This window comes from Amborella trichopoda, chromosome 9, assembly GCF_054954075.1.
Source record: "Amborella trichopoda isolate Santa Cruz 75 chromosome 9, AtrichopodaSantaCruz75HAP2 v2.0, whole genome shotgun sequence".
Classification (NCBI taxonomy): Eukaryota; Viridiplantae; Streptophyta; class Magnoliopsida; order Amborellales; family Amborellaceae; genus Amborella; species Amborella trichopoda.
This window is the reverse complement of record NC_142344.1, coordinates 1,023,804-1,050,328: the sequence shown is the minus strand read 5'-3', so window position 1 is coordinate 1,050,328 and position 26,525 is coordinate 1,023,804. Positions and strand designations below refer to the sequence as shown.

Below are 26,525 nucleotides of genomic sequence, written 5' to 3'. Positions count from 1 at the left end.
CCTCTCAAGAGTCCCAAGTTCTTAAAATTTCAGCCCAAGCTTTGCGCCTAAATCACAAAAACTCCGATTGACCCAGTCCCTCAAGAGTCCCAACTTTTCTTAAGAAATCAGCAAATACTTGTAACCATGGATTTTGCAAGCCACCGGATAAAAGCATTCACAAAAACAAAGAGAAGTTATTGATAGAGATAGAGGGAGAGGTCTATGCTGAGAAATTTAAGAAGTCTGTAACTCTCTACTATACAACCATCTGCTCAGTCAGCTCCATACATGAATGACAGTAAGTATTTCTAGGCTTAAGTTCTCTGTGGAAAAACAGTTCATCCATAGTTATGTATACAAACGAAAAACGGACATTATCATTGAAAGCTAGATTTGGAGATCACCGGTAGACATTCCAATCCATTACAGCTTCAACGAGCCTCATATTGAACAACTGCAAAGACAGTGAGATATAAATTAAGTAGCAGATATTGAAAAATAGAAGAAAAATGAGGATCAAGTCAAAATTCTACAAAGTCTCACAAAAATAACAAAAAACTACTTTGTTGCCCACGCATTCAGATTGAATAGAGCAACTAAAGACTAGGGTGATGAGTTTATTTAGCTTAATCATGTTCATATAAATAATGGTTGTATCAATTAGCAAGGTTCCTTTCCCCATCTTTAACAGATATACTTCTACAATTTTAAATTATTTTTTTTAAATGACTTTTATGATTTGAACTTAGCATCTCATTTATCAAAAAAAAAAGAAACTTCATAACCTAACTCTTAAGGAGATTAAATACAGAGAAGTTAAGGCCCCTGACAATAAATAATTCATAGTTGATAACACATACAACTAATCCGCAACATAGAGACCTGTAACAAAAAGTGCCTTGCTATTAAAAAGAAAAAGGCAGGGAAGCAATGATAAAATGAAATCAATAATTTATAGTAGATAACACATACAATGTTCACAACATAGAGAACTGTACCAAAAAGTAGGCAGCAACGATAGAACGAAATCCAAGATAACCTCAAGCCATTGAAGGTCAGTCATGGTGCCAAATTACAATGAGCATACAAATAAGAGAGTGCAACTGTCTCTAATTCTACCACCATGCCATATAGAATTAGTGCATTTCCTTGAAGGAAATGCAGAAAATGGGGTTAGGGATGGTGTTGCTGCCAAGTATACATCGAAGGTGTTGAATAAGTTTGGAAGCATTTGAGGGACAGCTAAAGGTTTATAGAACACATTCAAGATTTGTGAGAAATTGCAGATTCAAATAAAAAGATATCAGGAACAAAAACCAAAGGGTTTTCAAAATACATCAAGTGAATCCAAGTACTTCTTGGTATGATTTTAGTATGAATTGAAATTGAAAGTTGAAACGTAGAACATCCTATGCCTAAGTTTCGTTAAGCATATCTTAAATCCAACCAAACCAAACACCCCGCAAACCCCCCCTCCAAATCCCTCTTTTCATCCCAAGGGGGGCCCAAACCCAAAAAATTCCAAATCCTTCTTGGTGCTATAATGGTTTTAGTACGAATTGGAATAGAAAGTTGAAATGATATTACCTTTACACGTATTTTCAACTTCTTAATCCCCACCCCCAAAACAGAAAACCCAGAAAAAATTTCAAACAATATATAGTCGACCAACTCAAATCCTAGACAGCAAAAACACACGAATCAAATACCATTTGACGGTTGTCCACGAAAAGATCCTACCTTTATGATCCAAGCAGCAATTTATATCCCTTAAGAGTGTGTAAGAACTTCAGAAATTAGGAATTATAGCCATTCACTACTGCTCAAAGCTTCATCAATAGATCTATTACGAAATGATCAACCCATACTACTTTGTTCTCCCTCCACCTTTGCTCACATAAACCATTTTATTTTAAGCGAAATCCTCCCGTTAAACACTCTCCTTAAGGATGTGTCCAAACTGCAAACAAACCCCCATTTTCAAATGCTCTAATAACAATAGCATCAGCTCTTATCATGCCCCCAAAACATGTGCCCACCAACTTATAGTTCATTCTCTCTACCTAAAAAAGTAATCCGCAATGTTGTCTATCCAAGCACATCACTACCTATGGCTAAAGCACACTGGTACACAGAGGGTGATTGACTTAAGGAAATTGCCCTTCAAGCCCCTAAATTTATAAATAGAAGATCAAGTAACAAATTTCAGTAGATATTATACAATCTAAAAACAGAAAACCATTAAAAAAAAAAAGATACCGTCATATAACATTGTGAAGAATAACTATAAAGAAAACCAATATAACTCAACCAAAAAAAAGTTCATCAGTCACTTCTATTCAACTCCATAAACCAACTAGAGAGAAGGAAAGAAGACAACATAACCCAATAATTAATGCGTTCATGCAAAAAAAAAATAGAGGTTTCTCAAAGACATGAATAGAACAATTTCCACACTGCAATCACAGAAATGGTAAACCATATACTTTCATATTACTATTAAAAAATAAAAAATATCAAACCGTTCAAGGGTAACTATTAATCAAGGGTAACTCAAACTGGTGCTTTCAAATATCAGGATCAGGCTCCTAATTGCCAAAGGCCCAATCCCGATTCATCCAGTCCGACTCGGAAAGATTCTCAAGTCGGAAGTTAAATAATAAGCTAAAAACTAGAGACCCAAGGCAATTCCTGTGTTCTATGAACCACAATTGCGAAGCAAAACAAATTATTGATCGAAGGTTTTGAAAGAACTAATCATACTTCTACGGGTGCGTTTCTTATACAGAATACGGTAACCACATTCTCTGCATTGAATCACATCCCCAGGCTTCAACGTATTCTCGACTCCACAATCTAAGACAAAACAAAAAACCAAAAAACAAATACATTAAATGAATCAAACAAAATTATCTCCATAAGAAATTTAATAAGATAGTTAAATTTTCAAGGTAGCCTTAACAGAAAAATAAGCGATATTAAGACCTAGCTCATATCAATAGGACAAAAAAGAAGATCATAGTGAGTGTTTGATTTAGGATAAATCCGACCTTATAAGCCCTAAATCATATTAAGTGGGTTAAAAAGGGAGAAAAAGGAAAATCCATAACGTGCGTTTGTAATGAAGAATCAGACTTTACCTCCACAGATGTAGCTTACTGGTTCTGTTTGAGGAGGATCCATGGGAGCTTATGACTGCTGAAATCGAAGAGATAACAAATTAGGGTTTCAGTGAGAAGGAATTCCCATCAAACGAAATTGATAAATGACACGAGCAGAAGCTTGCTAATAAAAGATGAAAGTAGGTTTAGGGTTTTAACGAGTTATGGACACAACTATAATCACTTACAACTTTGCAATCAGAATTGGGATCATTTTTTTTTTACAAAGTCTTTGATAATGAACTAAGAATATTTCGCAGACGGGGTTGAAATAAAGACCCACAATTTTCTTTTATTTTTTTTGATAGTTGGAAACTTAAAATAAAAGCCCATGACTTCGATGATGAAGCCATTTCAGGAGATGGAAGAAGACCTAAAATGGATTCATCTTCTCTAAAAGACTGGACTCGACCTCTGAACCAGCCGTTCTACCTCTTATTATCTGTTTCCGAACAGCTTTTCAATCACTTGAGAGGAGAGAGAGAGAGAAAGAGAGAGAAGCTCGTTCTTCTTCTTAGAGAGAGAGAGAACCTGGGAAGTAAAAGCCCGTTCTACTTCTTGGAGAGAGAGAGAGAGAAGATATTTATAGGGCTGTGATACGGCACGACATTTTGAAATAAATAAGAGAGACAGGAGGAATCCGCCGCTATTTTTTTTCTTTTTTGAAATTTATTAAAAAAGGAAACTTTCATACATGGTGTCAATCTTATACCGAAGATGTAAGGTTGTTCCAACATTGAAAAATTGTATAATTGATCATTTTAACCTCAAGATGTAAGGGTATGAATATAGAAATTTAAAGTTCTGACAACAGTATATTTTATAATATATTATATAAACCGTCTATTTTTTAAATTCTTAAATGTTTATAGTTTTGTTTGATCTACACCACATTTAAAGTTTTAAATTTCAGAATTAGCATTAAAAATAGATGTTTAGGCGACATTGAAATGGCATCTTTTTAGCAAGATTTAACTTTGATTATTTAAAGTTGACACCATATACAAATAGGATCATTTAAAATATAAATTGTTTAGCGTCTCATCTATTTTGTAGCAATATTAAATAAAATAAATTCAAAGGATCCTATCCAAAGCTGCCTCCAAGGCCAGGGCCACTCAATTTACCCCAAAAAACTGAGGGGAGCAGTTCCGACTGAGGCATTTGATATTTCATCTATTCGATGCATTTTGATGATTTTTTAAAAATTAATTATCAGATGTCTACCCTTTAAAAAGCGCAACTCATTTTGAGTCAATGCCTCAATGTTTTAGGAACTTGGGCCAAGATCTTTCGGGCTGGGCCTATTGCTAAGGCAAGTTCCCTCAAAAGAAGCTCCCCTTCTTTCTCCAAGACTCTTCAACAACTCATACAAAATCCCTACTCTCACACTGACCTATGACCTCTATTCTAACCTTCACACTTGTTCAAATTTCAATCAGTTAGCCTCTAAAATCTTTACATTTCAAATTTCAACAAGTGGGGAAATCGATCAAGCCTCAAGCTCTTCTATGTTGTTTATCTAGAGACTTGGACCGATTTGGTGGATGTTTGGGCTCAGGCTCAAATTCTCAATTAAAATCATAAGCTAACTTAACCTCATGTACCACCACTACTATATCAGCTTACCTTCACAACAATTACCCAAGTGAAACACTCAAAATCTTCCATGAAATGCATGCTTCGGATTACAAAACCTGATATGGTAGCATTTCTTAAGGCTCTCTCAGCTTGTTAAAACCTAAGAGAGCTCAACCATGGAAGAATTATTCAAGGGTTGATCAGCAAAAGTAGAATATGAGTTATCAAGATTGAATCAGGCAACAAACCAAGGAGTCATCCAATCCAATCAAAACCAATCTAAACTACAGGTTGAATCAGTTCAATTGAATTTTAACAAAACTAAAAAAATTAAAATTAAAATTATATAATATATTTTAAAAAATTGTCCATTTGGTTTGAAAAGTCAAACTGGTCAAAACCGAATGTCAAACATGTCAAATACTTATTCTGATTGATTTTTTACCAAACCCAATTTTTACTCTGGACCAAACCGACCAAAGGACTGGTTGACAATCCCACCTGTATGGTCCGGTCTTGGCAACTATGTTAAAAAGTAAAAATACAATTGAGAGAGAGGGAGAAGCATTATTGAAAGCATTCCCACTTTTTTGGGCGAAAAATAATACACATTAAATTGAATGATAGAACAAAAGCTAACTACCTAATCCGTATGAAGCAAAGGGTAGTGGCGTATCTTCCCCATTGAATTACCCAAAAAAAAAAAAAAAACCCCATAGAAACAAACCCAACTCATATCATGCTTTCTTGCCAAAGAACATCGCCACAAAGCTCCTCAGCCAGGGCATACAAAGCTCCAACCAATTATCAGGCATCCAAGAATTTTCAGCAATGCCATGAAGTATTATTCACAAGTAAATTTACAGACTTCAAAAAAAAGACAACTCAACGGAGGAAAATTTGTTTCACACAAAAAAATCATGACTGATTTGAAACCCCACAAGAAATTTGAAACCCCACAAGAACAGAAAATCTATATTTTAAGGGTGACGGTTAAACGACATGTCTGGATTCAAGTCAAGCAAAAGTGGATCAAATGAGAGACCATTGGCTTCTCTCTCAAAATCCATAGAAAAACTTGCAGGTAAACACTCCGACTTAGGCTTCGACATCAAGTGGTAGGGGGCCATGGCTTTGGTTTGTTCACCAGAAAAACCTGTACTTATCTCTCTCTCTTTATCACTAAAGTCTTGGCTCTCACAATTCGAGAGAACAGAACCCAAAGACTCGATTTGGGCTGCCCCTTTCTTACCCCTAACCATCTGCACCAAAAAAATTGGAAGACAGTCAGATATGACGTACCACAGCTAGAAAGGGCGACCCTCTAATTGGCCTTCACTACATGTAGATTATGGTTGCTTCTCATTCATAGGCAGAGAAACCAAATAAAAGAAAATGCACTAATCAAAATACTAGCTAATGGCAGGCGCATTAAACAATGCTCATACTGAGTGATAAAAATAAATTTTACCATGATCTTTAGGAAATGCATTAGATAACAAATCAAAGAGACTTAACTAAAGAGATATTAGGGATTATAATTTAGAGATACAGAGAGAGAAGTCAAATACATAAAATTTCCGTTCAGAATATAAGAATCAAATAACAACCAAATATCAGTATGAACAAATTCAAGGCAATTATATAAAGGGTGCGGTTTGTGTAGAGCCTAAGCTCAAAACAGTCTAATTAGAGCCTACCATCAAATAGTGTCGAGAAATGTAATTTCAATACTGGAAATCTTTGTGATAGCCTCAAAATATATTTTATCTTTATTTATGAAGTTTAAAGCTTCAAAAATAGTGTACATCAAACAGATCTATGAAAACTTGAAAATCTTGAAAATTGACGGTCCACAAATGCATTACAAAATACACTATTTTCGAGACTTTAAATCCATATTTTTCTCATGTCCACGCATCTTAATGTTGAGATGATCAATTTGAGGATATTTTGGTATCAAAACAACCTCTTCTAGTGAAATTTTTGAGGTGGGCTCTAATTTGATTGTTTAGAGCCTTGGCTCTATATAAACTCTTCCCTTATATAAATGGTTATATTAAGTCTTTCAAGGGTACAGTTTGTATAGAGCTCTAAACAATCAAATTAGAGCCGTGGTTTCAATACTGAAAATCTATGTGATAGCCTTAAAATATATTAGCATCTTTAATTATAAAGTTTAAAGCTTCAAAAATAGTGTAAATCAACAGATCAATGAAAACTTGAAAATCTTGAAAATTGACGGTTCAAAAATGCATTACAAAATACACTATTTCCACAACTTGAAATCCAATTTTTTTTCATGCCCGTGCATCTTGATGTCGAGATGATCAATTTGAGAATATTTTGGCATCAAAACAACCTCTTCTAGTGCAATATTTGAGGTAGGCTCTTATTTGATTGTTTAGAGCCTCGGCTTTATATAAATTTTTCCCTTCAAAGTATGATATCATAGAACAAATTTCATTTCCTAAAAAAAATGAGTTATTTGGAAAATCAGATATCTTAAAAAATTTTGTAGAAAATTAAGATGGTCCAGTGTTTGATTACTAGGGGAGGCAGCTCGGTCTCGCCCAAGCAACTTGGACTTGCCACCCTAGTATCAAACTCGGGGATATTAAAAAAAGAAAGAAAACTATCTCCATGCCCCCCATTTTTAAGTTTTGTATCTCAATACACCCAAGGTTTCAAAAAATATCTTGAGTCATAAAAATTGTAAATTTTATATATTTTAAACCCCTAAGTCAACTTTTTCCTCTTTAAACCTATTTTTTTGCCCCAAACAAATATAAAAAAAATATATCTTTTCTAAACACCATCATTTCTTTCTTCACGTGATTTTCTCCCAAATCTCTCTCTACCTATTTCTCCACTCTCTCTCCCCCATTAGAGAGACAAAGAGGGTGAATGTTAGAGGGAGATAAATTTGGAGAGAATATATCACGTAAAGAGAGGAAGTGTTTAAAATGAGCATGTTTTTTTTATATTTGTTAGGGCTAAAAAATTGTTAAAAGTGGGTAAAGTTATTCAAGGGGTTAGGAGATATATTTTGAATCTTTGTATCTATTGATATATGAAAACCAAAAATAAAGGGTACGAGGATATTTCCCCTAAAAAAAAAGAGAATAAATTATATATATAAAAAAAAGAAACCTATTCATAGTATATGTTTTTTATGTTTTCTATCATTTGGCTAAGATTGGAAAGTGTTTTGGCCAAGAATACTTAATTTTTACATTTTCCTTCTTTTTGGATTTTTTTCTAAATACCCCAATCACAAATTCTTTTTTTTCAAAATAAGAAATTTATTTTTTCACTACTTTTTAACCTCATTTACATGTGTTTTGTTTAATTTTACTTTAAACATATTTTTCCTGATGTTTTGTTTTTTTTAAACACTTTTTGGCTTCGCCCAAACTCAGCCCAAGTACTTGGCTTGGGCCTGGGCCGAGTACTCAGCCCAAGTCAATCATTCAAACACTGATTGTCCATTAAAAAATGGGTTTAAAACAAAGTATTGTTTACTATGGTCAATCCATCAATAAGGTAAAGGGAGACCATAAAACCTAAGCCTAAAGATAAAATCTACTCCTTTCCCAAAACCCATCTGCCAAAGCACTTCCGTAAACAGCATGTGCAAACCATATGCATTATTCTGGAAATTCACCAATTTGATAGGCCAGATATTCCTTAAAATGGGCTCCGATTACGTTGAAACTGACAATTGTAGAAAACATAAGAGTCAACTTGAAACAAAGACCAGCCATTGCCCTAAATATAAACTTTGCACCCTTAATTCCGCACCCCAAAAAAATCATATCAATCAAACCACACACAGACACACACCACAACACACACAGCCCCCACAGACACACAAGCCCATGCAAAGGAATTAACAGATAAACAACTGAAACAAATCAATAAATACACGACATAGAAACAGATATAAAACCACACATATCACACTAGCATGTGCATACATAGGAATAAATTAATCGAAAATCCTAGAAGGAAAATTTAACTCACATATTTTTCTCTGGCTTCATCCTTGTATATAATAAAAAAATCACCAGTTCCAAGGCAGTGAGTTTTTACAAAATCTCCTGAGACAAAACAAGTCAGAGGATTGAAGGTGTAAAGAGATGAATGTGTAACAAACATTGTTTTATATTCGTTTTCAATCCAATGTATTACTGCACTGATGTTGCAAAGTTTACACAGGTTCTTGTTCCTCTTACCTGTATTCTCCATAACATACATTCTACTTTTATTGTTTGGCCAGTATCTGCAAAATTTAGATAAACACTCAGAAACCACCTGGGAACAGAATAGTAAAGGATCAAAACAGACACTTTTGAGATGATGCTAAAAAAGAAAAACACCTTCTGAAATCATCTATGCCCAAACTACTACTGACCGAGAATGAAATAATCAGCAGATATTATTTGAATTGGACAGCAACCATTGAGTAAAGAAAATAACTTAAATAGTTACCAATTACTGAATTATTTTACTGGTAATGAATATATATAGGTGATCAAATTTCTTAAAGACATTTTCAAAGAGGCATGTGACGTTTAAAGACTTCTGCCCATTCTTCCTATTGGGAGTACTTCTAATTGAAACCTGAAAACAAAAATTTTCCCCATGTATCACAAAATATACCTGAATTTGAACTTCCATACAGCTGAAGAATCCATATCTTCCATATGCAAAATCTGTCCTTCTCTTTCAGTTAACAGGGGAAGATTCGCCTCTGCATCCTTCTACCATTATGTAACAAAAACCATAATAGGTAAGGGGAGCTTTCTAATATAAAATTCCATATCACAGACCTCTGGTTCGTTAAGTCACAACTAAACTACTCAACAACAACAAAAAAATATCTAGCTGTACGTAGAAAAGCAGACCAAGCAAGCCAAGAAAAAAAGCATGAAAGGAAAAGATCAATAAGCAAGCATATGCAAATTCACATACTTTTGGCAGTACAATCCTCCCAAGGTTACCAACATCACTATTGCGCAACTCTTTTCGCAAAGCCAACATCAACCCCTTAACCTCAAGCTCCTGGAAAATGCGCATTGCCAAGAGTCAAACATGGTCTGGTAGATAAATATTATGCACCCGATTGTCCTATGGATTCAGAGAATCTCTCTCTCTCTCTCTCTCTCTCTCTCTCTCTCTCTCTCTGCATATATCTGCAAGTCAGTTTCCACTTCCCCAAGGTGATCAATGATCTCAACAATAAACAGACAAAGCACCGGGCATGAAAGAATGAACACAAAATATTCTCCACTTTTCAATACATCAAAAGATATAAGAATCAAAGAATCAAGCAAGCTAATTCATACCTTGTCATCCTTTGCCAAATTCTCAGCTGCAACCTTATGCCGTGATGAAGAAGGACGACCCAACTGGTGTAAACATGGATTAGTTTCGAAAGCACCTAGTTCTCCATGCTTTGGCAGCTGAAGTCCATTATGATCATGCCCAAAATAAGCATTCTTATTTCCATCAAGATTCACTCCCAACTTCATGTTTAACCTCCTCTGGGGTACCACCTTTCTTTTTCGACTTGCAAAAACGTCATTGTCAGTAGAACCATCATACTCAGGAACCTCAGAAGCCCTAGAGTAACCAGAACTGGAAAACGCATGATTCCCAAATTCTTCACCATGTTTGCAACATGCATTTGAATTGCATGAGTCCCTTGTGGATACAGGAAAAAGGTGCTGGTAGGTTATGGGTGAGTTGGGTCGGGAACTAGCCTGATACACTATAGGCACCATAAGAACATACGAGTTAGTTCCAAATGTGAGCAAGAGTGTTCAGGGTAAACAAAAAGTCCATAAAAAATTTAGTTGAAAAGATGGTTTCATTAGAAAATCATCTGAACAATTTTCAGGGTGAAGTAAACATCAATTGGTTTTTGTGTTATTACAGAAAAGAAGAATATCAGATTATTCACCAAATAAATTTTTCAAAGCTTTTAGGGTATCTAGAAATGTTCAAGTTTTCACTAAAACACACCATTATACATCAACCTCAATCCCTCCACTGCATATAATTAAAAGACTCAATTTTAGATTTCACCTCCTCCCAAGCCTCTGCCTTAACGGTAGGATTGATGGTTTAAAAGAGGTCATGGGTTTGGACCTTTGCCTTTCGAAACCAAGTTGACATACCCCAAAAAGAAAAAAAAGAAGACCCTCTCAATATATATTTCTTAAATTATCATAAGTGGGATGCAAGAAATTTTCAAAAATCCAACACCCTAAACCACCATATATAAATACTTCCAAAAATTGCATTAACTTGTACCTGGATTAGGACAGATGCTAGTTGGTAGAAGATATTGGTCTGTAGAAATATCAATCATTCTCTTTAAATTTGATGGTGCATTGCTGGAAATAAGTGCATTATCATATGAATTGCAAGGAACTGAGTATGAACTTCCAGTGGCATCTGACCTCCACAATCTCTCTCCATTGATATCAAAGCTATTTGAAGGAGCAAACATGGAATTCAGGTCAACCTTCTGACTGAAGCAAGTCTCAGACCCATGAAAGTAGCCTATATGTCAAAGCAAGATCTTAAGTGATGTTTTAATCATTCAAACTGTAACAATATAAAAAAAAAACTGTATGCCATGGTATAATAGGTAACAAGATAAAATGTTCAAAGAAAGGAATTACAATGTATCAAACAAAAAGCCATGATAGGAAGATGTTAACATGGAAAACCGAAAATGAGATCACAGTTCAAACAAAATTTGCAGGTGGATCAACTATACCAAACACCACGAATACATTGTAGTCTAAGTCCCATGTAAAGACTAATATTGAAGTAAATAGAAATTTGAATCCTTGTTCCCAAAATATTCATGTGAATGACATATAATATAATAAAATCCAATCACAAGTGCAGTACTTGCTAGTATGACCACTTCATCTATCCTACTTGCTGTCGTCTATATGAGAAGAAACTCACTGCCATCATATGCAAACTTTTTCAAGGATAAAGGCAAATTCTCATTTCGATATCATCTATCCAAAAAGATCTATATTTTTCCGTCAGACTATATTCTCCATTTTTTGGTTTTTGTTTGTCTGCCATTTTGATGTGTTACTCATAGGAAGTCAAAGACAGCGACAACACAAAAAGACATAAAAGTTTCACATGTGATTGCGTGCAAACTGTAATTCTTGTCATAATTGTCCTTATCCCTTCAATGCCAATCATAGCTATAATTCAATCAAGTAACATATATACCAGTAAAACAAAAAGGGAAGTTCTACAGGTTGGGTGCAAGACCCGTCATGCTTTATGGGACGGAATATTGGGAGGTCACGAAACAACACATCCATAGAATGGTCAAGACAAACCCTTCTCTGACAAACACCAGTCTCACCAACATTTACATAGAACCATAAAGCTAAATTTGATCACAACCAAACTACGGTACACCAAACTCAATACTAATTCAAACAAATTATAGAGAGGGAGATAGAGTGTGTTTTCTCAACCGAGTAACATCTACATAGAACACATTAAAGCTAAAATTGACCATAACTAGCTATGGTAGACCAATCTCTGTCCTAATTCAAGCAATCAAGATAGAGAGGGAGTTTTCTCTATAAATCAAAATTCCCCTTAACATTCACATAGAACCATGAAAGCCAAAATTGACCACAACCAGCCTATGGTACACCAATCTCAATTCTAAATCAAACAAACTAGAATGAGAGAGAGAGAGAGAGAGAGAGAGAGAGATAGGGTGTTTTCTCTATCAATCACCGGTAGCATATACATATAACCATAAGAGGAAAAAACAAACATAACCAGACTATGGTACAGCAATCTCAAATCCAATTTGAACAAACTAGAGAGAGTGTGTGTCTCTGTGTGTGTTCTCCAACAAATTATCAAGCGATGGTCTCGCTAAATGTGCTTGGAACCATAAAAGCTAAAATTGATTATACTTAAACTATGGTAAAGTAATATCAATTCTAATTCAAACAAAACAGAGAGATCTATAATTATCATTTAGTCATCATAAATATCCATAATATCGATACTTGTACACCAAAAGCTCAATTATCTTCATCAACCATTCGTGCTAGTACCTGGTTGAGGCTGAACAGAGGAGGCAGGAAACGTGAACCTCTGGTTAACTTGAAACACCTGCTTGAAATCAATGGTCTCTCTTCCTCCAACTCTAACACTCTGCTCAAGATTGACAAACGAATCAACAGGTAACACAGAACCAGTAGGACCAAATAACTGATGCTTAATTTGTGTATCAGACATCGAACGACTCCCTGCAATTTCTCCGCTGATCCATCCACTGAATTCATGGCCATTTTCCACTTCACTGGTGCCAATCCCTCCCGGTGAAGTAGAAGAAGAAACAGGAACACTAATTTTGGAATCAGAACGAGAAACCTGAACCGGTGAACCAGAGACAGAGCCATCGCCTTCTCGATTTCGTCCAGCTTCTTTGGTGGACTCATGGATAATTTCTGGTTTAGCAGTACGCCGCATTGGGTGGAGAAGAGAGGGTTAGAGAGAGAAGGGAGTGGTAGGGTCTTGGTTGTAGGGGTTTAGGCATGGGCTCAATCAAGGGTACTAAAAAACCGCTGAAGTTAGAGGAAATGGAAGGCGTCGCTAAATTTGGAGAAGATATCAGAGGAGAGAGAAAGGGGTTTCTATAAAATGGAGCAGAGCTTATGATCCGATCGAGAGTGGGGATTCCGATAAATTTGGGAGTGCGAAGCCGCCAAGTGTAGGAAATGGCAGTGAAATTCCAATACTTATTCAAGGATAGAGGTAGAGAGAGAAAGGAAACGCACCAGCCGTTTTGTTCGCCCGCCATTAATGCCATTTTTAGCAGGTTTTTGGGAATCTCTGTTGATAAATGGGGGAAGCTCGGGAAGAGGAGCAGCCACACTCTCTCTGTCCTTAAATTCTCTCTCTCTCTCTAACTTCCCTCTCTCTCTAAATTTGCTCTCTCTTCTTCCCTAAATTCCCACTCTCTCTCTAACGTCGCTCTCTCTGTCTCTCTAAATTTGCTCTCTCTCCCTCTGTGGAAATAGCTTCTTGTTTCGAGACTTGAGGAGATGAGCAGGCTCTTCTCTCTATCAAGATTCGATCTTTATCTCTCTAAATTTGCACTCTTTCTATAAGCAACGCTTTGAAGAGTTTAGGAGATGAGCAGGCTCTTTCTCTCTCTAAAGCTCTCTCTCTTTCTCTCTCTAAGACATTCACGCCTTCGGCTTCTCTCTCACACTGGTTGGACCTTTTTCCCGCTCTTTTTCTAGTTATGGAATGAACCGCTCCATTAATAACGTGTTTAAGAGGGGGTTAACAGATCGGAAATGACTAAAACGACCCGAAATATCTAGTTGAATTACGGCTCTTTTCCGAATATATTCAAAAAAAAAGGAAAAAGTTTATATAAGGTGCAGTAAGATGCACATTAAAAATCCAACACAAGATAATTTTTCGATGTGGGAGATCCCTTCAATCGATCTTATCTACATCGAGATTTATGGAAATAAAAAAAAAAATTAAATCTAAAGAATAGTACATCTAATAACAAATTATCTAGACCGTTTATTTTCAAATTATCTAGACCGTTTATTTTCAAATTATCTAGACCGTTTATTTTCAATATTTTCAAGTGTATCTACTTAATCTGTATTATTTTTGAAATTCTTAATTTTATAAATGTTGATGAAAATAGATTTTCAAGCCCTCATAAGATTTCCAACACCAAAACGACAACTCGATAAAATTTTAGATGTGTGCCTTACTTTTAAAGCACAAAGAAACAATCTTATACAAACCTCATCCAAATATATATATCCTTTTGTTTTTAAGTTTTGACCATTATACCCTTTCGAGGGTTTGCTCCGAATCCTTGGTACGGTTGGGCTAACCAAAGGGCGAGCCTGAATATCCCTTTTTTCGATAGAATAAGTTACTTAGATGCTCCATAATCCTCGATCATCTCAACCTCGAGATGTATGCCAAGAGAAAAAATGGTTTTCAAATATTGAAAATAGTGCATCTTGTAATGCATTTTTTAGAGAATCAATTTTCAAGATTTTTAAGTATTCATAGATCCACTCGAACTACATTATTTTTTATGCTTTGAATTAAAATAAATTTTTCGGCCATCACAAAGATTTCCGCATTGAAACAATTTCTTTTTACCCTATTTAAAGGTGCACCTTACTTTTATTGTTTAGGGCCTTGGTTTTTTACAAACTACACCTTCTTTTTTTTTTTTTCCTTTAATGCAATGGATCTGAAATAATTAAAAAAAACACACATTAAACATAGAAAATTAGGTAAACCGTAGAGGTTACGGCCCGTCCTCATTTCCCTTCCCAAACTGAATCACCTTCTAAGTATGATCTGAATCATATATTCTCAGTCAAGATAGACGATTTTTAAGATCATGAATCAAAGTATCCTTAAATTGGTTGTTTTATGTGGAGTCATGAAATCTTTGACCTTTCAAGAATGAAAATATCGTAAGAAAGGGAATATAAGGAAACATAACCTTTCCCAAAAAGATTAAAAAAAATAGTTACATTGTTTGTTGTTGTGAAAGGAATTAACTTCTAAATAAAAATAAGAAGAAGAAATAGTACTTTTTAGGGTTCCTAACGAGCCCTAAAACAAAGGAGAGCATCTTAGGAAGGGAATATAGAGAAACATATCCTTTCCAAAGAGAGAGAAACATATTTTAGTTGCATTCTTGTAATGTAACAGAGACATGCACAAAGAAGTACAAAAAAAAAAAAAAAAAACGTTCTTTTCTAAAAAATTGTTTTTGTGGCCGTTATGCCTTTTTGGGAAACCATGATAATCTGCTATTTATGGATTGATTTTGTGGCATTTATTAATTGTCTGTATCGATAATTATTATTATTATTATTTTAAGCCAATACCATATAATGATTTAGTCTTATTTTGAGCCATGAATAAGTTTAATTTATTTCCTTTAAAGTAATGGATAAATCTTTGTGTACAATTTAATTTATAAATAATTTTTATTATTTGAAAAATGATATTGACCTTATCTTGATAGGCAGTGAGCTGGTAATAATTTTAAAGTAATGGATAAATCTTTGTGTACAATTTAATTTATAAATAATTTTTATTATTTGAAAAATGATATTGACCTTATCTTGATAGGCAGTGAGCTGGTAATAATGTTATAGAACAATATGGGCTATTTTTGTCAAGTAATAATTCATTTTGTATGTTAACTACAAGTATTCCAATTTGATATTGAATAGTTATTGATCCGTATGGAAACCAGGGAAAGCTCACCGGAAAAATAATTTATACCTTGTTATCTCACCTTAACCCCATTCCCACTAACACATTTAAAAACCACTATCTCTAAAACAGGTAGGGCCTATCTTCCCCACTGATCTACCCAAAACAAAAACTTACTATTACACATTACAAGCATTTTTAGAAAATCAAATATAAACACATGATAAGCACCTCGAAAATTTCATAAAAGATCAAACACTAGCTTGTCAGCCCAAAAAGAAAGGTAATCAAAATAAATAATGACTTCATTTGGTATGTGTGAAAAAGAAAAGTATACAAATAAACAATTTAATTTTGGTACAAGAGGTTACAATCATTGATATTCATCAAATTTTAAATCAAACGGTTGTGAGTATATCATGATTAGACTCAAAATTCAAAAAAAAAAATCTTGAATTTTGTGACACACCCCAAGTCATCCAATTTGACATTTAATGGCTATGAGTAATTGTGATATCTTTGTAACAAATATACATGATCTCACAATATAAATTCCCGTATGAAAATATCAATCAATTGTATCTGTCAGATGTTAAATTCAACAATTGTACAATAATGCGCTTGAGATCCAAGAGTATTATCCTCGGACCTTTTACGGTTGTCTACATTTTAGCAGAGAAATAGCGTCCCTTCTCTCTTAAAATAATTAGTTAGGGGTGGCAATGGACTTGGACCCAACGACTGAACCCGACTCGAGTCCGAGTATGGGTCCATACAGTACCGAAAAGTGTTAATATTTAATATGTAATATTTTAATAAATATAACTATATAACTTTAGTTATAATATTTAAGTAATATATATAGGTCGGTTGCCGTTTGAGTATGGGGCCAGTCGAGTCCTAGTCTGATAACTTTGGGTTTGGTTAGGTCTAGGTCCGAGTCCTATAATACAAGACTGGACCCGCTGCCACCCAGATAACCAGTATGTACCCCATTTCAAAGGTACAACCAAACATGGCATCCTTCCACTATTCTTATTTTGGCCATTCATTTCATAGAAATAACCCCAATCATCAATATGGGATTTCAGCATTTAGATGCCCAAATGGTCACAAATTTACCCATCCTTCGTAATACAACTTGAAATGTGATTTCGATGATTAAAAAAAATATTTTTACAATAAATGGACACTGGAGATCTTCCCACTTTATTTTGTTTCTTATTATGCATGGGAGTGATTATGGGACGAGCTCTGCTACCCATGTAAATGATTTATTGTGCGCATAAGTACGCGTAATCCGGTCGTGGATAGCTAAAAATATCACAAATTAATTGCAGCCTGATATTAACGGCCGACAATAGACTTTAGTATGATACTATTTTTTAGCTCACTAACAACTGTCCAAGTAAGATTGGGTGTTGTTAATTCGATGCATATCCCTGAGTGAAATGGGATCATACAAGAGTTTACTAGTATTGTAATTCAAACACAAAGGGAGAATGACAAGTGCCAACTTCTAAGCATATAATCGACTGCAAATTTTAAAAAAAAAAAATGTGATTTGTCATACAACCAATTATATTTGGTACAATAAAATCACGATCACATATATTCGTAAAATTTGAAGGCCTCTGGGTTCAACATTTGTCATTTTCGCATTGATCTATATTGATTACACATGTCACCATATGATCTCTCCTGCAATAACCCATGCCTTCTTATACGTTCTCGATATGACTTGTGCCAAATCGAAGTTAGTACTTCAAATGAAAGGGATATCATTATATGCTTTCAAGACTAACTTGTGAGTTGTGATTTGTTCTTCAATTCGACTCTCTTTTTTTTTGGTATATGGTGTATCAAACTTCAGTTTTGATCTAGATTGCAAAGAGTCGCATTTGTCTCCTTCTGTGGGCTATCTGAATTTTGAACCAAAAGTATCTGTTTTGGAGACTTACATGCTTAAATTTGGATATCGGTGCAACAGAGACCGGTGTTTGAAAAATCAAATTGGCCAACTACTGAATCCGATTAACAGGTAAATTGACTAGTTCAACCAGCCTAACTGAACAGGTTCCGGCTAGTCTAAGTGTTAAAAGAAGAATACAAAAAAAATGTTTAAAACTTGACTAAACGCAACACTTGAAAAGCAGTGGAAAAAAATGATTTTAAAAAAAATCGATTTGTGCTACTTTTTTTTTTTAAAAAAATAGATGGGAAAATGGAAAAATAAGTATTCATGACCAAAACACTTGTCAATGTTTGACAAAATGATAAAAAATATTAAAAAAACATATTACAAACAAATACATTGTCTTTCGAGATTTTATATATTTTTAGAAAAATTTAAATGCCCAACAAGACCACCAAAACCGGGCACAATTAGATCGGCCAGTGCCAAATTCCGATTTGACCAGCCGGTTTTGAGTTGGACCGGCCGAGTTTTGCAAATACTTACATAGACTCCATCGGGTTGGTTTTACCAGTATTCAAAAAACCAAGCATATTTTTACTGGAGTCCGTCTGTTTTGAATGGCTATGATATAATAATCATTGATTTTCTGTCATTTGTGGTCTACCAGACGCTGTGGACTCAATTTTCCAATTTTTCTCCTTCAGCTTTTGCAGGTCCCAAATGTGACAACAGACCAAGTTGGATGAATAAATGTGTATTTACATTTGTTTGTCACTTGATTCTGTATGGACCATTTTGTTTTCTTATATGCAGTCTGTCCATGCAATTATTCACACTGCAACAATATAATTATCACTATCTGCAATATGTGATATCAAGTGACAAAGGGGTGTCATTTTTATGCATAAAGTTCTAATTAATCTTTTATAGACTTCTATTTCGCCCAATTTCACATTTAACGATTATGAGTTATATGGCTTAATGTGACATACTTGTACTAAAAGCAAATATTTTTTTTGTGCACTTTATTATTGTTTTTTGAACATTACCAAATAATTTCTATTAAAAGAAAACCAAGTTACAAGATATTGACAAATTAACTGGAAGGAAGTAATCACCAGTAAAGATTGATGTACTCCTTCTTTTGCAAGATAATCAGCCTCGGCATTAGACTCCTTATAGCAATGGCGGATTTCAACAATTATAATTTTGAGAATATCCCATATTTCATGAAATTATATAGTCAACCTATATGGTACATTAGCTTCTCTTTTACTCTAAGATATAATGTTTGTTGAATCTCCTTCTATGATCTTCACTCCCTCAATTACTGACAAAAGTTTAATGCCTTCCAAAAGGTCTCTAACTTTAGCTTCGTTAACTGTAGTGACACCGCAAGGTTCAAAATATGAACAAATAATATACCCCATATGGTCTCTTATCATTCCACCAAAACCTACTACACCTGGGTTTCCAAAAAAGCTTCCATCAAAAATTAGTTTGTATGCAATAGCAGGTGGTGGTGTCCAAACAATACCCATTCAACTTGATATAGGAGAAGATAAACTAGCCACTACATTTAGATTACCAATGATCTAGCTTTTTGGGATGAATTTAGTATTTTTATGTGTAGAAAACCAATATTCTGCCAATGCCAAAATCTTGGATTTCAGCGTCGATGTATCAGTGCTCAGCCCTTCAAATACTTTTTTTATTTCTTTCCTTCCATAAACCAAAATAATACTTACCCAATTTGATCTCCACAATATTATACCCATCTTTGAGATACCAGGAGTAAGCCATTGGTGAAGAAGCCGACTTATATTTTTAAGAGTATGTGTTGAAATGTTTAGACCCTGACGAGCCCAATCCCATAGATTCATCACAAAAGGACAATCAAGATAAAGATGTTGGGTTGTCTCATTATCAACTTTGCAAAAAATACAGACACTGATTAAAATGAAACCCTTTTTTCTCAAATTATCCACACTCCATAAGAATAATTATTTTTTTATGTAGTCCACAAACACTTTGCAGTAATCATGCTGGCCATGAATGGTTAGTTTTAGCTTATGAATTGGATGGAAATTTTTTTTTTAGAGAAAATATGTAACGAGATCATTTACTTTTAATACAAAGAGGTCACAATCATTTTTATCCATTAGATCTCAAAATGGGTGGTTGTAAAAATGTTATTGAAAGACTTTGAGTTTTTAAAATTTACGATCTAAACCAACAATTAATTGATTCAGATTGATTTTTGGGGTGTCCGATCTGGGTCACCAATTTGTTTTTTATATCACTATTCTAAACTGCGAGTTAGAAAAAAAAAGAAAAAAAAGCAGAAAAAAATTGCAACATAAAATATAAATAAAATACAGTGAGATCATTTATCTTTGGTGTAAGGTGGTTATAATTAATCTTGACTGGTGGATGTAAAAGTGGGTGGTTATGTTTATTGTATTGACCAAACTTAAAATTCAAAATAAAAATTCTTCAACTTTATGATACATCCAAGCTATAAGATTTTATATCTTGTGGCCTCAATGTATATAAAAGGTAGATGGTCTCATTGTACACAATCGCAAATATAAAAGGTTGGGACATTTTTTAGTTCCTCTAATTAATCACCAACTTTTGTAAAATAAATTGAATTTTTTCGTTTCAAAAGTTGTGGCCAAATTTTCACTGGCAGGCGATAATTTTCACGAATATGCGGTTCAATATGACCACAAATATCTTCAGGTTTTGAAAGCTTCTTTTGTCACGACCAATGGTTTAAAAAATAGATCGGTGACCCGAAACGGGCACCTCAAAAACCTATTCGGATTGGTGAATCGGCAATCTAAATCGGTAATCAGCCGAATCAGTCGGATTAAACATTAAAAAAAATCCAAAAAAATTATTAAAATTCATTACAAATGTTGGTTTTTAGGAATCCAATAAGAAATAGGAGTATTCCATTAAGAATTTTCATTTTTTTGTATGAATATGCGAATATTGATATGTTCTTTCGTTGTATGAACTACTATTTATCATTTAATTTACATCACACAAAAGAATTATCATGAATTAAGTATATCATCGTACATGGACTACAATAAAACATACAATTCGTAACATACGACCTAAAACTAAAATGACAGACGACGTCGTTCTTCATCTTGGTCACGCTGGTGCCATTGATTGAATTTGCGTGATAATTAATTGACTCGTTCTAAGAAAGAATAAGAAACTTTTACAATACGTATTGAATAATTGTTTTTTTTTTTTTTTTTTTAAGAACCTAATATTTTTTTTACAATAATATTTTATTTTTTGACAAAAAAAAGAAATTTTGTTGTATTACCTTTTTTTTTTTTTTTTTTTTTTTTTTTTACTATAACCTTATATTTTTTTTACAATAAGCTTTTATTTTTTGCTAAGAAACTTTTTTTTTGTTGTATTACCTTTTTTTTTTTTTTACAAGAACCTTATATATATATATATATTACAATAAATATATTTTTTTTATAAAAAACTTTTATTTTTTTGTAAAAAGGAAAAAAATTTAGGGAAAATTGCTAAAAACCCTCAAAAATATAATTTTTAGACACTCTAGCCCCACCCTAAATTTTCCTCACTTATTTTTCTCAAAAACCATCTTTTATGACTAATACCTCCAACTCAAAACATTACATCTTTTTTGACGAAAATACCATCCCTTCACATGACAAATCATTTTCGGATCCCAATAAAAGGAAACGCCGGACTGCTTAGTCTGGCGTACTTCAAAACACCAAACTGTCCCTACAAAATTCTGGACTGCCATATCAAAATATCGGACTGTCCCTTCAAAATGCCGAATGACAACTTCAAAATGCTAGACCATAACTTCTAAATGCCAGACCACCCATTCTAGCAAAAAAATAATCGTCGGACCACCACCATGAAATGCCAGACCGCCCATTTCAACAAAAAAATAATTGCCGGACAGCCAGCATGAAACGCCAGACCGTCCATTCCAGCAAAAAAAATAATCGCTGGACCGCCACCATGAAACGCCAGACCACTTATTCCAGCAAAAATAAATCGTCGGACCAGTTGTTCAAAATGCCGAACCTCCCCCTCTAACGAAAATAATTTATAATTTATTATGTGAGTGAAGGGTATTTTAGTCCAAAATAAGTGAACTTTTTGTGTAGGGGGTATTATTTGTTTGTGAATGAACTATGGCACCTAGGCAAGAATTGATCCCGCGACGTCCATTGCACTAAAACAACATGTTAACCACCACATCAAATGTTAAGTTGTGATACAAAGAGGCCACTTAATAATTATATCATATTTCTTTCAGAGCTATTACCTTAGTGCAATTATCCTACATCGAACCTACATAATAAATTTGGCAAAGATAAATAGTCTTCTGCTACCAAAACTAGTTGCACGTGAAACACATATAGCAATGTGGATTTGTGATGGAGGAGCACGTAATTGCCCGGTTATATATTACGTCATTTGGCGATTCACTGTACAGAATCGCCGATTCTTCTCTAGAACCAGGTGTACACAGAACCGGTGATTATGTCATCTAGCGATGCACTGTACACAGAACCGGGCGATTATGTCATCTGGCGATTCACTGCACAAAATCACTCAGTTCTAGATTACGAGATGATTCATTGTACACATAACGCGATTCACTGTACAAAATCGCTCAGTTATAGATTATGAGATGATTCATTGTACACATAACCGGGAGAGATGATTCACTGTACACAGAACCGAGCGATTACGTCATCTGGCGATTCACTGTACAGAATTGTCGGTTCTTCTCTAAAAGCAGGTGTACATAGAACCAGGCGATTACGTCATCTGAAGATTCCCTGTATACAGAACCGAGAGATTATGTCATCTAGCGATTCATTGTATAAAATCGCCCGGTTCTAGGGTTATAGGTTACATCATCTGGCGATTCACTGCACAGACCGGGTTATTACGTCATTTGGGGATGGTGATTCACTGTACAAAATCGCCCCGTTCTAGGGTAGGGTTCTAGATTACATCATCTGGCGATTCACTGTACAGATCAGGCGATTATGTCATTTGGGGATGGTGATTCACTGTACAAAATCGCCCCGTTTTAGGGTTTTAGATTACATCATTTGGCGATTCACTGTACAGACCGGGTGATTATGTCATTTGGGGATGGCAATTCACTGTACAAAATCGCCAAGTTCTAGATTACGAGATGATTCACTGTACACATAACTGGGTGATTACATTATCTAGCGATTCACTGTACATAATCGCTCAGTTCTAGATTACGTCATCGAGCGATTCACTATATAGAATTGTCGGTTCTTCTTTAGAGCCAGGTGTACACAGAACCAGGCGATTACATCATCTGGCGATTCACTGTGCACAGTTACGTCATCTGGCGATTCATTGTACACAGTTACGTCATCTGGCAATTAATTGTACAGAATCGCTCGGTTTTAGATTACGCCATTTGGTGATTCACTGTACAGACCGGGTGATTGCGTCATTTAGGGATTCACTATACACAGAACCGGGCAAGTTTGTCATCTGGCGATTCACTGTACAGAATCGCCGGTTCTTCTCTAGAACTGGGAGATTCATTGTACCAGTGGTTTAAAAATCGGATCGGTGCCCCGAATCGGGCACCCCAAAAACCCACCCGGATCGGTGAATCGACGATCCGGATCAGGAATAGGCAGAATCGGTCGGATTAAGCCCTAAAAAAATCCAAAAAAATGATTAAAATTCATTATAAAAAGAAAAAGAAAAAGAAGAGGGAACTAATATTCACCCAACGCGATATCACCGATCCGATCGGTGATTTTTCAAACACTACACTGTATAGAATCGTTCATGGTCAAGGAGACATGATGCGGTACTCGATCCGGATCGGATCGATGATTCTTCAAATACTATATTGGATTTTAATGAATAAAAAAAATATTAATAACAAATAAATAAAAATAAGAGGCAACTGATATTCAAAGATCTGGCCCAATCCGAAAAAGAAAAAGAAGAGGTAAGAGGGAACTGATATTCAAAGATCTGGCCCAATCCGGAAAAGAAAAAGAAGAGGGAACTGCGCCTGATATTCATCAATACCAGATCTTGCGTGCGATATCACTGATACTCGATCCGAATTGGTGCACTACACTGTTCTTGGTGATTTTTCAAACACTACACTGTACAAAATCGCTGAGCGATTCCAGTGATTCCCGGTTGCATTGTGTCATGTTGACGTCATAAAGATCTAGCGCAGTATCACCGATACCCGATCCAGATCGGATCGGTGATTGTTCAAACACTACATTGTACAGAATCATTGACCATGATCATAGAGAGCTGGCGCGGTATCACTGATACTCGAACTGGATCGGATCGGTGATTTTTCAAACACTACACTCTCGGTTTGTTTTATAAAAGAATCGACACGGGATGGCCGATTCCTTGCCGACTCGGCTATTTTTAAAACGACAAAAGAATCGACACAAGATGGCCGATTCGAATGGGGAACCACGCCCGATAACACCGATACCAGATTTTGCGTGGTATCACTGATATCCAATCCGGATCAGATCGACGATATTCACTGATACCTGATATTCACCGATATCAGATATGGCATGCGATATCCACCGATACCCGATCTGGATCGGTGCACTACATTGTTCATGGTGATTTTTCAAACACTACACTATACATAATTGCTGGGCGATTCCAGGGCGGTATCACCGATCTGATTGGTGATTTTTCATACACTACACTGTACAGAATCGTTCATGGTCATAGAGATCTGGCGCGGTACTCGATTCGAATCGGATCGATGATTTTTGAAATACTACACTGGATTTTAATGAATAAAAAAAATATTAATAAAAGAAGAAAAGAAAAAAGAAGAGGGAACTGCGTCTGATATTCACCGATACCAGATCTGGCGTGCAGTATCATCAATACCCGATTCGGATCGGTGCACTACACTGTTCATGGTGATTTTTCAATCACTACATTGTACAAAATCGTTGGGTGATTCTAGTGATTCCCGGTTGCGTCGTGCCATGCTGACATCATAGAGATCTAGCGCGGTATCACAGATACCTGATCTAGATCGAATCGATGATTTTTCAAACACTACACTGTACATAATCGTTGACCATGGTCATAGAGATTTGGCGCGGTATCACCGATACTCGATCCGGATCGGATCGGTAATTTTTCGAACACTACACTCTTGGTTTGTTTTATAAAAAAATCAATACGGAATGGCCGATTCCGTGCCAAGTCGGCTATTTTTAAAACGACAAAAGAATCGACACAAGATGGCCGATTCTAATGGGGAACCGCGCCCCATATCACCGATACCAGATCTGGTGCGGTATCACTGATATCCAATTCGGATCGTCCAATTTCGGATCAGATCAGCGATTTTTCAAACATTACACTGTACAAAATCGCTAGGCGATTCCCGGTTTTACAAAAGAATCGATACAGGATGGCCGATTCTGTGTCGACTCGGAGATTTTTAAAACGACAAACGATTCAACACGGGATGGCCGATTCCCAGTTCAAATTGGTTGATACATGATTCCTGTTTCGAATCGGTCGATTCCGTTCTGACTCGGTGAGGCGATTCCCGATTTTACAAAAGAATCGACACAGGATGACCGATTTTCGTGTCGACTTGGCAATTTTTAAAATGACAAAAGAATTGACACGGGATGGCCGATTCCCAATTCGAATCGGCCAATACATGATTCCCAGTTCGAATCGATTGATTCTCGATTCGAATCATTTTTTTTGAACCAACAAGTTTAGATTTTGATATTTCGAACTCTTTTGTTTGAGTATTGGGAAAACCGACCAAGGCAAGCAAGTTAAGTAGAAGGAGATAGTGTTTGGATTGTGAAATTCCCAATCTAAGACTCAAATAAGCTGGTTTGGAATTTGAGGTCTGACTAATGGAATATTGAAAAAGAGTAATGATCTTATGAGGCCCTCCCACATCCGTGTAGAACCCCAAATGATCATCATTAAATTTGACACAAATCTCTAGAAAAATCCCACACCCATGTGATAACTTTTTAGATATTTGTGCTAAATTTAATGGCAATCCTTTGGGGTCCTGCACACATGAGTATGGGAGGGTCTCATAGGATCATTACTCATTGAAAAATAAAAATATGAGCTTAAATTGCAATATATTGATGAATATATTTAATTCAAAAAAAATAAGATGGATATGAAAATAGATGTCTCTAGATTTTATATTAAAAAAACTTGCCAAACCACTTTGTCAATATACTAGCAATTTTTACCATTTTATAATATTTTATAAAAAAACATATATCAATTTTGAAAAAGAAAATGGTTTGATAAGCTTGCAACTCTATCGAAATAAGTAATTCCTCACTTCATAACTGATTGAAAATTACAAGTAAAGCATTGGAAAACCTTTACATCGATTATCTCCTCTTGAACATTATGGTTGTGTGAAAAAATTAGGATTTCAAGCTCTAAAAATAGCGTATGTTATAACACATTATCTAGACCGTCCATTTTGCTTTAAAAAT

General features: G+C 35.1%; 2 protein-coding genes across 13 annotated transcripts; both read right to left on the bottom strand.

The window, feature by feature from the left end:
• Positions 1–215: 215 nt before the first annotated feature.
• NRPB12 (DNA directed RNA polymerase, 7 kDa subunit) lies at positions 216–3,701 on the bottom strand. 9 transcript variants are annotated; one of them, XM_020669257.2, is made up of 4 exons: positions 3,517–3,701; positions 3,123–3,180; positions 2,746–2,838; positions 216–436 (listed from the first exon to the last, which is right to left on the bottom strand). In XM_020669257.2, the coding sequence occupies exons 2-4, from the start codon at positions 3,163–3,165 to the stop codon at positions 414–416; spliced, it is 159 nt and encodes a 52-aa protein (XP_020524916.1). In that variant the 5' UTR covers positions 3,166–3,180; positions 3,517–3,701; the 3' UTR covers positions 216–413. The 9 variants fall into 9 exon arrangements, with proteins under 9 accessions (XP_020524916.1, XP_020524915.1, XP_088702982.1 ...); XM_020669256.2 differs by having other exon boundaries at positions 3,123–3,177; XM_088846856.1 differs by having other exon boundaries at positions 3,123–3,177; positions 3,556–3,701.
• Positions 3,702–5,442: 1,741 nt separating this feature from the next.
• Positions 5,443–14,047, bottom strand: LOC110007583 (hypothetical protein). Of its 4 annotated transcripts, none has more exons than XM_088846854.1 (9): positions 13,577–14,047; positions 12,851–12,950; positions 11,046–11,297; positions 10,076–10,500; positions 9,702–9,791; positions 9,390–9,490; positions 8,963–9,009; positions 8,751–8,827; positions 5,443–5,986 (listed from the first exon to the last, which is right to left on the bottom strand). In XM_088846854.1, the coding sequence occupies exons 3-9, from the start codon at positions 11,242–11,244 to the stop codon at positions 5,705–5,707; spliced, it is 1,221 nt and encodes a 406-aa protein (XP_088702980.1). In that variant the 5' UTR covers positions 11,245–11,297; positions 12,851–12,950; positions 13,577–14,047; the 3' UTR covers positions 5,443–5,704. The 4 variants fall into 4 exon arrangements, with proteins under 4 accessions (XP_088702980.1, XP_088702981.1, XP_020524950.1 ...); XM_088846855.1 differs by having other exon boundaries at positions 9,390–9,487; positions 13,577–14,044; XM_020669291.2 differs by having other exon boundaries at positions 12,851–14,012.
• Between the last annotated feature and the right edge of the window lie 12,478 nt (positions 14,048–26,525).